General features: G+C 35.8%; 1 protein-coding gene across 9 annotated transcripts; it reads right to left on the reverse strand.

Annotated features, from left to right (window-relative positions):
* Positions 1-3,282: 3,282 nt before the first annotated feature.
* Positions 3,283-13,497, reverse strand: LOC100744921 (glucose dehydrogenase [FAD, quinone]). 9 transcript variants are annotated; one of them, XM_033318731.1, is made up of 5 exons: positions 13,387-13,496; positions 12,684-12,936; positions 8,998-9,216; positions 8,517-8,687; positions 3,748-5,243 (listed from the first exon to the last, which is right to left on the reverse strand). In XM_033318731.1, exons 3-5 carry the CDS (start codon positions 9,179-9,181, stop codon positions 3,748-3,750), a joined length of 1,851 nt encoding a protein of 616 aa, XP_033174622.1. In that variant the 5' UTR covers positions 9,182-9,216; positions 12,684-12,936; positions 13,387-13,496. The 9 variants fall into 9 exon arrangements, with proteins under 9 accessions (XP_024220625.1, XP_033174622.1, XP_033174621.1 ...); XM_033318730.1 differs by having other exon boundaries at positions 13,368-13,486; XM_012380841.2 differs by lacking the exon at positions 12,684-12,936 and having other exon boundaries at positions 13,387-13,497.
* Between the last annotated feature and the right edge of the window lie 1,491 nt (positions 13,498-14,988).

Raw genomic sequence — 14,988 nt, forward strand, 5'->3', positions numbered from 1 at the left:
AAGTGTGTGTATAGGAATAACACCACCAGTTTTCACCGTTTCCCTGTAAATAATAAGTGATAGATGCATAACGTTGCTGGTTAACTGTGCTTTAGATAATTGGAGGTTGAAAATGAATACCACAGAATTGAAAAAAAAAAAAGAATACGTATGTAGTCGGTATTTTTTAAAAAGTAGTTTTCATCCGTCGTGTATATTGCGAAAAAATGCTATACCGAAAATGTTTCTACGCCAAGGTACAGATATGACCGACGAAAATTGTAACGTTCAAAGCAGTTCGTTAACGAAAAAACGCGATGTGCAGGATAGTGGGTCAATGGAAATTAAAGAACAATGAAAGCAGGAGAAGAATACATCTAATATTCATCGCTTGTAATTATGAGCATAATACGTGTAATACGATAATACGATAATACGTGTTCGAAGAAAGCAATCGCAAAAAGAGTATCTGATTTTGCTTTAATTTTCATACTGATGTTGCTATGTAAAACTTCCAAAAACACTTTCACATAGAACGAACGTAAGTTGTGTATGGCAATATATTACAGTTCGCCAACTTTCTACAATACAATGCGTGTTGTTTTTTTTATTTAATTTGTACTTTACAATCTGTCCAGCTGGACATTTGGTAAATTTTTCTAACTTTATTAGCCCCAGCGGGATACCATCTTCGAGTTTGTCTATTTTATTTCTTTAGTGAGGTCAGTGAGATGTTTTCTTTTTAGTCTTATTTTTATATGGGTTTTGCTAAATAGATATTTGGTCTGGAATTTGTCAAAATATATTTAACGCGATAAAAATTATATGAATCAATATCGTATGGATATGATAGATTGTAAATTGAGTTCCTTCGTTTTATGAAAAGGCTACCAAGAAATATTTAGATTTTCACCTATCCAGACAGATTATTAAAGGTTTTGAAGATTTAGGTGTTTTGGGCCATAGCATAGCTGTGGGTTGTCAAGTTCTTGTTTTTATCCTACCGGAGCTATTCACTAATTGAAAATTGGCTTGTTTTGTTTCGAAATCTGGCATAAAAAGGAACGATTTTAGATAAAATTTTAGGTGCATCGAATGAAACTGGTTTCAAAAGTGATTGTTTCCGATCAGGAATCAAATTAATAATCAGAGCATAGCTGATATCAAACTTTTATTCAAAAACTTTCTTTTACAAGGAATGGCCGGAAAGTATACTTTCTTTTCAATTTTGTACATTTATTTAAGAATATACGGAATAATTTATTAAAAAATGATTTCTTAACGATCAATAATCGAATTAGCAATCAAAGCATAGCTGATGTCGAACTTTTATTCAAAAACTTTCTTTTACAAGAAATAGCCCCGGAAAGTATACTTTCATGGCGGCACTCGACAGCAACTAAGACCGGACGACGGCAGCGAAGTGGTTAGCGCCTTTGGTTGAGAACGTTCAGGACCCAGATTCAAATCCCGGCACCCGTAGTCCGATTTTCTCTTTCCACCACGTGCTTTGCAAAATGCAGAAGAAACAAAAAAGGAACCAATTCAATCCGTGTAAGTCTTCGGACGCAAAAAAGAAATAAAAAGCGGTACAGCGACATCTACACCAGCAGCAGCACTATGGCATATTCACCTCACTTTCTTTTCAATTTTTTACATTTATTTAAGAGTATGCGGAATAATTTATTAAAAAATTATTTCTTAACTAATGGATCCTGGGTTTCTTGGTCCAATATGATCCCACTGTGAAATTTAGAAAAAAATAAAAATACACGAGCAGCTTATAAATCATCAGAAAGACACATACTGTCAAACACTAGTACGATTTAGGTAAGAGAGTGTCGTCTGCATTGTTCACCGACAGTTGAACACACGGCTACTTTCTTTGAAACTTTCAATGATTTATTTGATAAATTAAAAACAGTAGATGCGCCCGTGATGCCAACGCAAATAAGCGTACGCTTTCACGATTTTATCCTAACACGGCGGATGATTCGAAAAAACGATTAGAATGGAAATTTTTTTTTTCTTTATGTTTATTAAAATTTACAATGAATTCTCGCGTTGAGAATTTTCAGTAAATTTTCTAGCGTGGCGCAGTAACATGGCTAATTATTTATAATAAGTTAATACTTATTATAGATAAGTATAATAGAATGGGAATTAACTCTACAGCTGTGCAACGATTTAAAAGAAGAAGGAATTACGTTTCTAATGACATCGCGTGTGAATATTGATTGCTTAGAAAACTTCTTTTCCGTTCTTCGTGTAATTAGTACACGTGATTATATTGTGCATTCGAAGAGTGGAAAAGAAGTTTTCTAAGAAGTCAATATTGACATGCTATGTCATTAGAAACGTAATTCCTTTATCTCTTATACCGTTGCACAGCTGCAGAGTTCAATTCCATTCTAATCGTTTTTACACTTACATTAGTATAATTGTCACTCAAGAAGATGTTTTATTTATACAGTAGTTCTAGTAATGGAAATTGTATGCTTGATGACGATGCGCCATTGGCAGCGTAAGATATTACGTCACTGTGTCATTAGTGTAGTATCGTGAAATAATCGTGTAGGTTGACGATGAACTTGTACGAAGTACAAACTACATAGTGAAAGTACAAGTGAAAATGCTGACGGGCCAGAAGGGATGACAAATTCCCATAAGACATCGGGCGCAACGACGCGTCCGTGTCTCTTCCGGAAAAGGGGGTGCCTGAGAAGGCGAACATGACCATATTTGATCATGGACGGGTACAAAAAAAATACTTAACACTTAGCCGACCGAATAGGGAGATCTCCCTTGTTGACTTTATCAACGCCTTTTCTTTTTTTTTGGTTATTTTCAGTTATTGTTTACCTGGAATTGTTCCCAATCAATTGCGCCACTTTTTCTGCTTTTATAAGTACAGTATATAATAAAATACATCAATTTAGTGGTTTTAAAATTAATTCAAAAGTTACATTATCAGTTATGACTAAATGAAGTTATAATCGAAAGATATCACACTTTTTCTTTTCTTTTATTTATTAATGTTTACAATCAATTCCCGCATTGAGAATTTTCAGTAATTTTTTCTGGCGTGGCGCAATGACATGGCTAAATATTTATAATAAGTATAAGATAATAACTTATTATAGATAAGAGATAGAGATCTATTATAGATAGATACCACACTGTAAAAAAATATTAAAATGCATTATGAATTTTTAATTGTACCTATATTTTTTTATACTTTTAATATATACTTTTAATTTCATGTTTTGTACAAACAATATGTGAAGTCGTTTAATAAAATCATTACCGCAAAATATAATTGACTTATATTTTATAAAGATAATTGTATAAATAATTTTCAGACTTCTTTGTGTTTTAAGTAGTAAATATTAATCCTCGATGCTTAGAAAATTGAGCGTTGGAAGCGTATAGCTCGTTGTGGCGCGCGCGGTTGGCTAAGTGTGAAAAACCATGAGTTCATTCGCGATCCATATTTCCTTCCAAGCTTATTCCTCGTAATAAATACTACAAGATGCAATAAGAATATTTTTGCTTGGAAATCGCGCTCAAGATCAATGTTGCGGTTAACTTTTTTCAACAGATCTGCACTGATTCAAAGACTGCACCTATGATTTGTATGTTAAGCATTGTATTACGTAATAGAAATTAGTAGCGAAAACTTATGTTGTGTTGAAGATTGTAAGATTCTAGTATTTAATGAACTACCAGCACTCGCTTTAAATTAATTTACGAAAAGAGCTATTGATATCAGACCTCGTTCTTCAGCCATTCCTCTTTTATCATATCTGAACCTTTCTCTGCGATCATTATAATCGGCGCATTGGTATTACCACTAACTATATTTGGCATAATCGAGCCATCTATGACTCGGAGTCGAGCAACTCCGTAAACTCGGAGCCGAGGATCCACCACAGCTTCTGGGTCCCAATTGGGCCCCATTTTACAGGTACCCGTGGGATGATATATAGTCATGGAGTACTCTCTAATCATGCATTCCCAGTATGGGTCGGTATACATGGAAATATTTTTGCAAGCAGGGAATGGTTTAGGATTCATTTTGCTACCATAACGTCGAAACGCGCTAGTTTTACTCATTTTAAACACAAATTTGAGTGCTTCGATCAGCGTCGCCATATCTTCCGGTTGGTCGAAGTAGTTTGGATAAATCAACGGATAATCGAAAGGATTGCTGCTTCGAAGTGCGATAAAACCTTTACTTTTTGGTCTTAGAAGCATAGGAATCACGGACCATACGTCTTTATTACTAATTTCCCCAAACACGGCATCGTAGAATTTGTTGGTCAGTCCATGAACCTTCCACATATTTCTACCGCCGTCGGAGCACGCCCCTCCTGCCGCCAAAAGCAGTTCTATATCTGGGAAATCGTCAGAACCGTTCACGAATTTGCTATTGATAAAAGCTACTCCTTCGATACCTCCTAGCAATGTCAAAGGACCGTCTCCAAAAATCGCATATCCTAGCATATCCTGAATATTATATATCCTGCTCTCCACCAACGCAATTTCTTCGTTCACCAAGAACGCAACACCTCCCACACCTACGTGATCTTGAAGATTATGACCCACTTTTAAATCCTGAATCACTGGTATGCCGTGTTTCAATAATTGTTCTTTAGGTCCGATTCCCGACAACATCAGCAATTGAGGGCTATTGATAGATCCCGCGGAAACGATCACCTCCTTTTTCGCACGAACGCACAACCTTTCTCCGTCTCTAACAAACTCTACGCCATAAGCCACTTTCGACGACGGATCTATTAAAATTTTCGTAACATGAGCTCCCATGACGACGTGTAAATTTTTCCGCGTCCTGATTGGTCGTAGAAAAGCCTTCGCCGTGGAACACCGTCTGCCATGTCTGATCGTCCCTTGAGCAACCATGAATCCAGTGTGTCGTTTTCCATTGATATCTCTGTTTTCGTAACCCATTTCTAGACCTGCTTTGATGAACGCAGTGACCAAGGGAGTGTGCCATGGCGCTTCTTGAACGGTTAGGTAACCTCCGGTTGAATGATACGGCGTTTCGGCGTGGAGAGGATTTTGATTATCTTCAGATTTTTTGAAATATTGTAGCACATCGTCGTAGGACCATCCGGTATTGCCTAGCTGTTCCCACGTGTCGTAGTCTTTTTTGTTACCGCGAACGTAGAGCATGTAGTTTAGCATGCTGGTCCCTCCGATCACTTTGCCACGTGGCCAGTTGCATTGACCTCCTTCCATCGCTGTGGGCATAATTTAAAGTGAAATATCCATTGTCAAATATCCACGTTGATTGGTTATCGATTCGCATTAATACCTCTTTCGATTCGTCAATAGATTCATTTTCTCTGGATGAGAAGACAGAAAAACTAATGGGTTGTTCGTGGGTTATTCGGAGGCGTTTAAAACATTTCGGTTTATTATACAAAGATACAGATTGTATGAATATGAATAAAATCAAAGAAACGCCTGCAGGAAGGCAATCGTGCGAAGACGTTTTCTTCGAACCTACAAAAGGATTACAGCAAAATGTTTGAAAAATGAGCAGACTCGCCGAGAAAAACAGCTCATCGATAGTGAACATTTTCGAACGAGAATTTACAAAATCAAACGCAGTGTGCAGTGCCCAAAAGATCCGAAAAGACAAAAAGGAGAGTATGAGCGAACAGATATATAGACACTTTGTGAGTGGCAATTGACGCAAAAGAGAAACCTAAAAATAGAAAGCAACTTTTGTGTCGACAAGATAAGGATAAGTGGAAAAATACAGTGGATGAGAAAATAGATTGCATATTGAATAATGAGAGAAATCATGAGTTACAGAAGAGGAGGAGAAAGGAAGTGAAAAGAGTTGCTCGATATTTCAAGAGGGCAACAAATGGAAAGTAATTACACGGACTATAAAATGAAACCACGACGTTAATTGGATTTGCAGACGTAGAATGAATAGAGGGCAAAGACAATAGAAAATCTAATGGTGGATATCTTTTCCAGTTTTTCACAGGTTCTGTGAGCTGGGGCTTTAAAAAACATATATATTTTCGACTTCTTTTTTTGCGTAGAATCACCCCCTTTTCGCTTGTACCACCATTTATCAACCACTCCGTATATATTGCAAAACATTTTGGAATCTCATTAACACTGCAGCGAAACACAACTATAATTGCGATTAGTAAAATTTGAAATAGACATAGAAATATAATAGAAGTTACAAGATATTACCAATTATTATTCAATATTATACGAATAACCGATTATTTATTGTATTAATAAGCCACAATTTGTAGTGAGACGGTCGTTAGCACTAATTCTATGTTTAAGACTATTATTCATGCTGTATATTAATTTTTCACTGAGTGTATGTTCGCAATAAACATCTTGTCACTTCCACATACATTTACTGAATGGCCTCAAATTTTAATATTATAGTCAGGATAGCCGTATTTCATTATAGTACTAAGGACATTTTAAAAAGTTCCGTACATTGCACATCATATATTCATGAAAAATTTTGTAACAAGTGTTCCTATAATGAATTCCAAAATGATTTCTTTAGAAAACAGAGCAACATGTGCAAAAATTTTACTCTGCAATATTCCCGATTTATTTTTCACGAGGAATCGCTCTTTGTCCAGCTATATCATTGTAGCCTATAATACCTCAATGTAGCTATATGATGTCTCAATCCTTTCGAGACTGTCTAAAATAATCCTGCCTTTTCTAGCGTGAAATGGAATGAGGTGATTTCCACCACCTCTATGTTACTGCGTAATACTTCTTGCTTGCACCTTTTGGTAGTTGTATCGACGATAGTAGCAACAAAAATATTCCGGAAGCATGCATCTATTGAAAATGAAACACGTAAAAAAAAGACGATAAATCTAAAGAACAATCTATACGATAAAATATACCATTTGTTACGTCGCGTAACACTCTACCTAGCCCAGGCCACACACCGCGGGCAGTATGGCAACCAGATGTCTTCGGATACTCGCAGCGCATCCTCCATAGTTTCAAGTCCCTGCCATAAATCTCATAGATTTCCTAGAAAAGGTCCTTCAAACCAAAAAGAAACGTCTGTTTCCGAAGAATTTTCAAAGACTATTGTCTACCACGGCTAGACAAGGGAAAGTTAGTTTTTCTCACGTACGCTGCAACTTTCCTCCCACTAACCACTTTCTCTCGAGGGCGGTTAAGACCCTTCGTTTAACCAATTAACAACGAAGGCTATTCCCTCACTCTCTTAACTAACATCGGCACCAACAAATCCGATGGTCCCGTGCGCTAGACACACCCAGCCTTAGCTTTCCTCCGAGACAGCATCGTCTCCCAAAACGGTACTGATTTCACATCCTTCGAACGGTCAACATCCTTCGAGCGGGTATACACACCCGCAGATCAGTCACTCATTCATCTCGTACATACGCACCAGTGTAACTACCTACGTTATAAGTTAGTGGAATAAACGGTGAAATATAACTTACTACTGTGTCATATTCATTCAACCACCTCTGTTATCTTAACCGAAACAGGGGAACGACTACTTCGCGGCGTCGATTCACCGAATCGTAGCGAGAATTTACGCCTCTCGCTGACGCGTTTTCCTCGCGACCGCGTCTCTCCGCGAACGGTCGTAACACCATTGCCAGATCCAAAGACCGAGAACATATCAATTCCTATTTTCATTGAATTTGAGCGAAAATGTTGACTTACTTTTTTTTATCGACATATATTCTATATTACATTTTATGGAAAATATAGCGAAGAAGCTAATTAATTAATGAGATACGAGCATAAAGTATAGATAATATCTTTATCACGTCTCGTTATAGCGGATCTCACTGTAGATCGTTGTCTCGATGGAAAAATTAAAAAAAAAAAGTAAAAAAAAATTTTTATTCTATATTTTCGACTTCTTTTTTCGCGTAGAATCACCCCCTTTCCGCTTGTAGCACCATTTACCAACCACTCTGTATATGAGAACAATCAGAGTTGTTTAAAAATGATTTGCAGTAAAACGTTCATTCACCGCACGAAACATACAGAGTATCGCTAATGTCTATCATATCAGTGTTATCGTTGAGCAGGGATGTCAAATAGTTTCAACGATTCCACGCCTATGGTTTTTGCGTGTGCCGCGTCCGACTCTATGTTTGTCCTTTTTTTTCTCTTTTCTCCTTCCTCCCTATCGTCAGTCCAACTGAGACTTTATATATTTACTGTAAAAATTAATTACCTCCTCGTTGAATGTATTAATTTATAGAGACTAGCATATATGCGGTACTTTGCATAATTGGGACAGCCGCTTAATCGGATCAAAGGATGCTAGTTCCAGTGTGTCCCAAATAACCGAAATTCACTATAATGCGTTCCAAGCGTGACAATACTATGTATCTTGTGTCATTTTAATTTACTTATTTCGACATAAAAAGTAAAACATTGTTTTTAACTATTTCTTCTATAGTTAGATAGATGCTTATTATCGTGATAACAAGGCATTATTAAATGTTATTTACCTCGACAGAAATTCTTATTAGGTTCCGTCTTGTATTTCCAATCGATTTGGGTTAACTGCAGATTAGCAGCAAGAACAGGAATATCATAGATTTCTGATCCATCACCACCTGCTTCCAAAAGGAGCACGTTCCAATCTTCTATCTCGGACAAGCGATTCGCTAGGACGGATCCTATAGCCGTGTAAATTGCCATTATTAATATGCGTAGCACACAAAAACTTACAAATACTTTGAAATCAAAAATTTGAAGATTCATTTCGAAAAGGTGAAGGAAGAGATGAAATTTGTTGAAATTACGACGCAGAATTTGCCACAAACCTAATATACGTTTCATCGATAGATTTGTCGAAAGAAAGGAATTGTCAAATTTTTGTCTTAATTGATCATACGAGCAACAACGCGCTCATTCTCGTTCGTAAATAACGCGCAGATACGCTTATCTTCGTTACATTTTTTATTAGATTTATAATCGAAAACGTACCTGCAGAACCACCGCCTACAATTATGAAATCGTAAGACGACATTAGTGCTCCGGAAGGGACATTCTTCGCAGCGTAATCGTCAACCGCATACTTGATATATAAAAACATAGTTAGAAGCATCCAGCACATCGATTGGGTCAGTCCTGATGTCATCCCCCCCAAAGCAATGCTTCCCACATCCATTTTACTTCTATTCTTGCGATTTCTTTTTCATCTATCTGTAATATCAAGTTTTGCCATATTATTTTATATGATACCTTAGTTTGCAATCTTATTCACGAGATAACATCAAGTAACAAACAGTTTTTAATAAACATATTTATCTGAAGCTAATGTAACTGTAATCGTGTTTTGTCTACATTAAATATATGTATTATACATGTAGTTATTTATAAAGTTATAAACTTCACTTATTTTTACGACCTTGACATATAATCAAAGTCAATGTTGCGAACAACTTTCCTCATACATATAAATGCTATCTTTAACTGCCGGCTTTGGTTTCCGAGGTATTTGCAAAAATATATTCGATACTCTACATGTGGTATTTTGCTGTTTATAACATGTACGTTATTAGTCTGAGGTATTCTACAGTACACACCATACAGCTCTAACATTGTTTAATAACGATAATATAATATAGAGTTTAATATTGTCTTATTATTTATTACCTAAACTTATTTCACGCTGGCGTTATCAACATATTCGGTAATTATGACAAGTTGTTAAATTTCTTTGTTCGATTCTGGCGTATGCGGTTGCTTTACGGCGGTCACAAGTTCAACCCTTAACGCTCCAAGTGTACCTCTCAAGCACCACCGATGTGCGGCGATCTACTCCAAGTGTGTCTCTCAAGCACCACCGATGTTCGGCTATCTATTCCGAGTGTGCCTCTCAAGCACTGTAGACAAAGCCGATCAATATGCATCAAGATATTGTTTTCTGAGAAAATCGTTGAAATGGTGACGGAAATTGCTCCTTTGAAGACTAGAAACAAGCGTAATAAATGCTTATATACTTTACAAGATTTCTCAGGAAAGGAGAAAACGCTTTGTCACACTATAAGTTTGTCAAATTATTAGTGAGTCAACTCCTAAGTAACTTTCGGAATAACGATGCGTATGGCAGGCCTTCCGGAACAGATAAAGAACAACGTTCTGATGGCAAACTCCATATAATAAATCAGTTGCCGAAAGGGGAAAAGAAAAAATGTCTTGTTTGTTCACCAAAAGGAAGTAATGCGGTAAAAAAACAAACAGTTTTCTACTGTGAGACCTGTGAACGCAAGCCCAGTTTGCATCCCAATGAATGTTTTAAAAAAATCCACACATTACTTAATTATAATTCATATAAATATCGTAATCAAAATTATATTACTTCTGAGATGAATAAAGATTGTTTTGAATCACTTTAATATTATTATTTACACGTCATTGTAGCATTTAAAATCTGACACTTAAAAATTTGTCCGTCGAAGTACGATGAGAATAAGTTGCGGTTGTCGGTCGATATTCACAATTAAAAGTCGAAGCGTTAAGGGTTCGTCTACCCTAATCAACACTGATTTACTAAAAGGATGATCCAAGATCTAGATTGAAATTTTCTGTTTCGCCTTTGCATAAATGGTTGGTTAGATAGCCTATGGCACAGACAAACCAAGAAATCTAATAATTTGTTATAATATACATACAACAATACCGGTGTAAATAATACTAGAACTCTGTGTGTGTGTATTGTGTAATACCTTCTGTCAGAAGTAAAATACAGTATATTATGAGATATATTTTCGCAGATGTATATTTCGAAAACTAAAACCGAGTGGTGATCATACAGGGTAGAGCGGTAAATGTAGAAGAACCGAACAGGTGATGATTTGACGGGGAAAAAAAAGAAAAGAATCGTATGCAAAGATTAAAAGCAATTTGGTAGAAATTCAAAACACTGGCAAATAAAAAAGTATTGAATAAAATTACAGAAGACGTGAAAATGCTACGAAAGATACGAATGATATGGAATTTTCGAAATATTTAGCCCTTTGTGGACGGGAGCAGACGAGAGACATTAGCACACAGAGACATTAGACGATTATATTATTTTCATCGATATTTAGTTCATCATCACTGTCACTATCACTAGAAATATTGAAACGTCTGAACCGATTCCTTGCTAAACGCAATTCGTTTCCACTTTCTGAAGCACCGTCGTCGTCTTCTATCTTGTCAGGTTCAAAGTAATATTCGTTATCATTACTATCACTATCAAACATGTCTTCTCTGTATTTTCTAGGTATCGTGTATAAGGTATTATAAAAAGTATAGAAAATATATAAAAAGTTTGCTTATTCGTCTGACAATGTCATTGAAAGACTGAAAATCGCTCGGACGCGTCTATCATCCTACATCGCAAGTTTACGTTAAACGGAGGATAAGACTTCATCACTAAAGATCTCTAATTTTCTTTCGTCAAAAACAAAAACTGTTCAGTTCAGAATACCCATGCGCATATAAATACGCATAAGATTACCACTCAGAAAATTGGACGTACGCCAGCCACTTAATAGTAAGTGTTTGCAACTGTGAACAGATTCAGGCGACTATATACGGACACGCGTCAGTAAAAACACGCAACAGTAAAAAAAACTTGCTAGACTCACTTTTATTTATATCCATTTTTTTTACGTGGAAATCAATTATACATTGTGGAAAGACATGAAACCGACTCTAGCAACCAAAAAAACCGGATAGGATCTGGCCAAGGTGTACCAGAGTCGTGTCAAAACACTTGTAAATCATTCATACGGAATATTCTTCTCATATCAAAATAATAAATACGATTCAGAGAGGCAATCAAACGATGACAGACAATGACAGACAATGTCACAGCCGATAATAGTTATTCTGTGCCACGTACAATCATAAGAGTAGTTAGAGGTATTATCTCGAATATAAAGAGATAATAAGGTGAAAACCTGGTTTTCACCTTATTAATGGGAAAATCCTAAAAGAATTATAAACAAAAGTGATCATAGAATGCAGTGCTAATATCCAAGCAGGGTAAAGATCTGCAGACAGCGTCTTACAGATCAAACTCGCTTCTTTCAGTAATAGCAAAAATTATGAAAAAAGTAATCTACAATCGTCTGAAATCTATCATAGAAGATAGAATAACAGATAATTAATAGTAATAATAACAGATCATCAATTTGAATTGAAGAATGAGCATGTAAGCATTGGACAAACACACGGAATAATCAATGAAATATATATAGATATATAGAAAATAAATTGTATATGAATAAAGAAAAAGTCTTTGACAAAGTATGCTCTATATTGGACAGTTACAAACCGTTAAGGCTCAATTCCTCGGAACCTGCGCTCACGAAAATGGGAATATTCCAATATAAACGCTTGCTACTACAGTTTTTAACGTCGCTCGCCGTCTATGATTATTGATAATTAGACGAAAACGTGGAACAGTTTGGCTACCGATGAACTTTGAATTTGACGTCGCGTTAGACGAAAGACGATTGCTGAGAAAGCGAGCTCGTATTTTCACCCAATGATTTCATGTCCTTGCGCGTTCCTCAAGCTTCGAAGTAAACAACCGAATCCGGCTCTGGTCTCACATAGAGCTCGGTTTTCTCTTTTGTTTCTTTTTAATAACTCATATCTTGGATTATGCTCGCTTGAAATTTTATTAGAAATGCAATTCTTTATTCAGAATACATTCAACTGCCAGAATGATTACCGAATTGCAGTGAAATTGTTCACGCTCTTACAAACATGGAAGCCCCTTTTTCTATTCCGTTCGATAATTTTCATTCTTAACGTATTGAACGTTTTCTTCTATGTCGTATTGTAAAATTTATTAACAAACACTTTCTACAAATTGATCGCTATTATCTGATTCTGGATCGCTCTGTTGTGAATATGTCGAATCTAAGAACAAGGAGAGCAATTGAGATATAACAAGACATCTAACAAAATTCATTTAGTTAGACCAGTTTACAAAATAGAAATTAATATGACCCTCGTAGCAATGCTTCTCTATATGTGGACATATGATATAGCATTCTAGAGAATAGCCACATATTCAATGTGGGAGAAAATGTGCAGCAATGTAGAGGAAGATGTGCAAGAATGTGGGAAAAGACGTGCAACGATATAGAAAGATCGGAAAGATTAGAATCGCAATACGTCCGAATCAGCTAGCAGCAAAAGAAGAAGAATAAAAAGTTACTTGAGATAGTAACATATAGATTAACTTTTCATTTATGTTATAGGGTACATGGTCGCAATAATTTCGCCTCAAGTTGAAGACGATTGAAACTGATGAAAAATCAAATATTAGCGGAAATACGACAATTTACAGAATACAAGACTACACACGCGTAAACGATGATGTGATCACGCGCGATAACACTAAATGCGGTGTAAAGTAAAGCAGTAGATGCTTCCTTGGGGATAATCGCTTGGATACTGAATTACGAGTAGTAACACAAAGCATTAAATATGTAAAACACACGTATATATATAATGCATCTATAATTTGTCTATGATTCAAGTTCGCTGCTTAGCATTCCTCCATGTTGTGTTTATATAATCACTTATTACGTCACTAAGGACATTGCTTGTGCATTTTGATCTAATTGCTGGCTAATTAATCAATGTAATTACATATTTTGCGAAGAATCTTCTCTCGAGCTATGACACCTCTGTTATTCAGAACGGAAGAAGAGGACAGAAGACTTTGCACAGAAACTATTTCGACATATTTGGTGTAGAGTATGAATTTTACCACGGGTATGTTTTTAAAAAATACTCTAATTGAAAAAGTAGTGAAAGTGGAAGACAACGGCAAAGATATAACTTGTTATTCACGGAAATGTGATTTTGTAACAATAACGATAAGTGAAGAAGAAAACCAATAAGATTTTATGTTTATTCTCAGCCTCTAAATTTTGTCGAACAAGAAAATAGATTTTACCAATCGTTTCTGTGTTTTCTTCATGTAATCCCAAATTACGAATAAAAGCAGAGATTTTTAAGTGCTGTTTTAAGTTGCCGAAATAATGTGATTTTTCCATAAATTACATACGTTACATAAGTTTTCATACGTTCTCGCGCGGTCGAGTTTGAACGCTGTCTGAACGCTCTCTGTCCGGTCGTTGCGAAAATGGTACAATTCTGTAATCGTTTTTCCATCTTTCATGGGCATCCACACATAACACAGGTGATAAACTGCAAAACGACGACTGTTGAACCTCTGAATATTTAATAGTTTATCGTTGGCAATTTTTTGGCGAAGAAATCCATTTTAGAGCTAATTGGTTTTAGAGAAGCATTTTCTAAAATTTCTAAAATTGATAGAAAGTTAAGTTCCACTTTTACATTTTATTGCATTTTATAGAATTCTGCATTTTTCGGTTAAACAAAATGATCACTGCTGTATTTCAACCAAGCGTCTAAATGAACAATTTTTTTCACTTCAACATCAAAATCTAGATCTTTCAAAAAGCGTATAAGTTCGGAGGATAAGTTGAGATATTCATAAGTTGATAAATCGATCGTGCGAAAATTAAGCGGATTAATTCAAAATTGGCACATTATTTTGGGATGTATAACCGAAGTTATACGCGAGACACAGACTTCTTTGCACTTTTTACTAATTCGCAATCTAACAATTGGGCTTATCGTAACATCTTAGGGATAATACATAATTATTACGTATATTCTTAGGGGCGTAATTTGTTACGTGTCTTCTAAAAATCAATTCTGGACGTGCAAAATCCAATAAAGATATTCTCGAAGACGCTTCTATAAATACAAACAATATTTCATACGTGGAATTCGTAAAAGCATGAATTAAAAGTATACGCAGAGATGGGAATAACAAGAAGCGTCACGTCGCATAAAAAGATGTTAATTTATTTTACTACTTTACTACCGATACTTTTAACTTGTTTTCACACCGAATCACCTTTTATGCTT

This window comes from Bombus impatiens, unplaced genomic scaffold, assembly GCF_000188095.3.
Source record: "Bombus impatiens unplaced genomic scaffold, BIMP_2.2 scf_0110, whole genome shotgun sequence".
Classification (NCBI taxonomy): domain Eukaryota; kingdom Metazoa; phylum Arthropoda; class Insecta; order Hymenoptera; family Apidae; genus Bombus; species Bombus impatiens.

Bases quoted from the DNA above. Each gene is read 5' to 3' on its own strand.
- LOC100744921 (XM_024364857.2), bottom strand. From the start codon at position 9,181: ATGGATGTGGGAAGCATTGCTTTGGGGGGGATGACATCAGGACTGACC. The intron at 8,688-8,997 runs GTACGTTTTCGA...ACACGGCTATAG, and splicing joins TGTAGGCGGTGGTTCTGCAG to GATCCGTCCTAGCGAATCGC. The intron at 5,244-8,516 runs GTAAATAACATT...TTATGCCCACAG, and splicing joins TAATAAGAATTTCTGTCGAG to CGATGGAAGGAGGTCAATGC.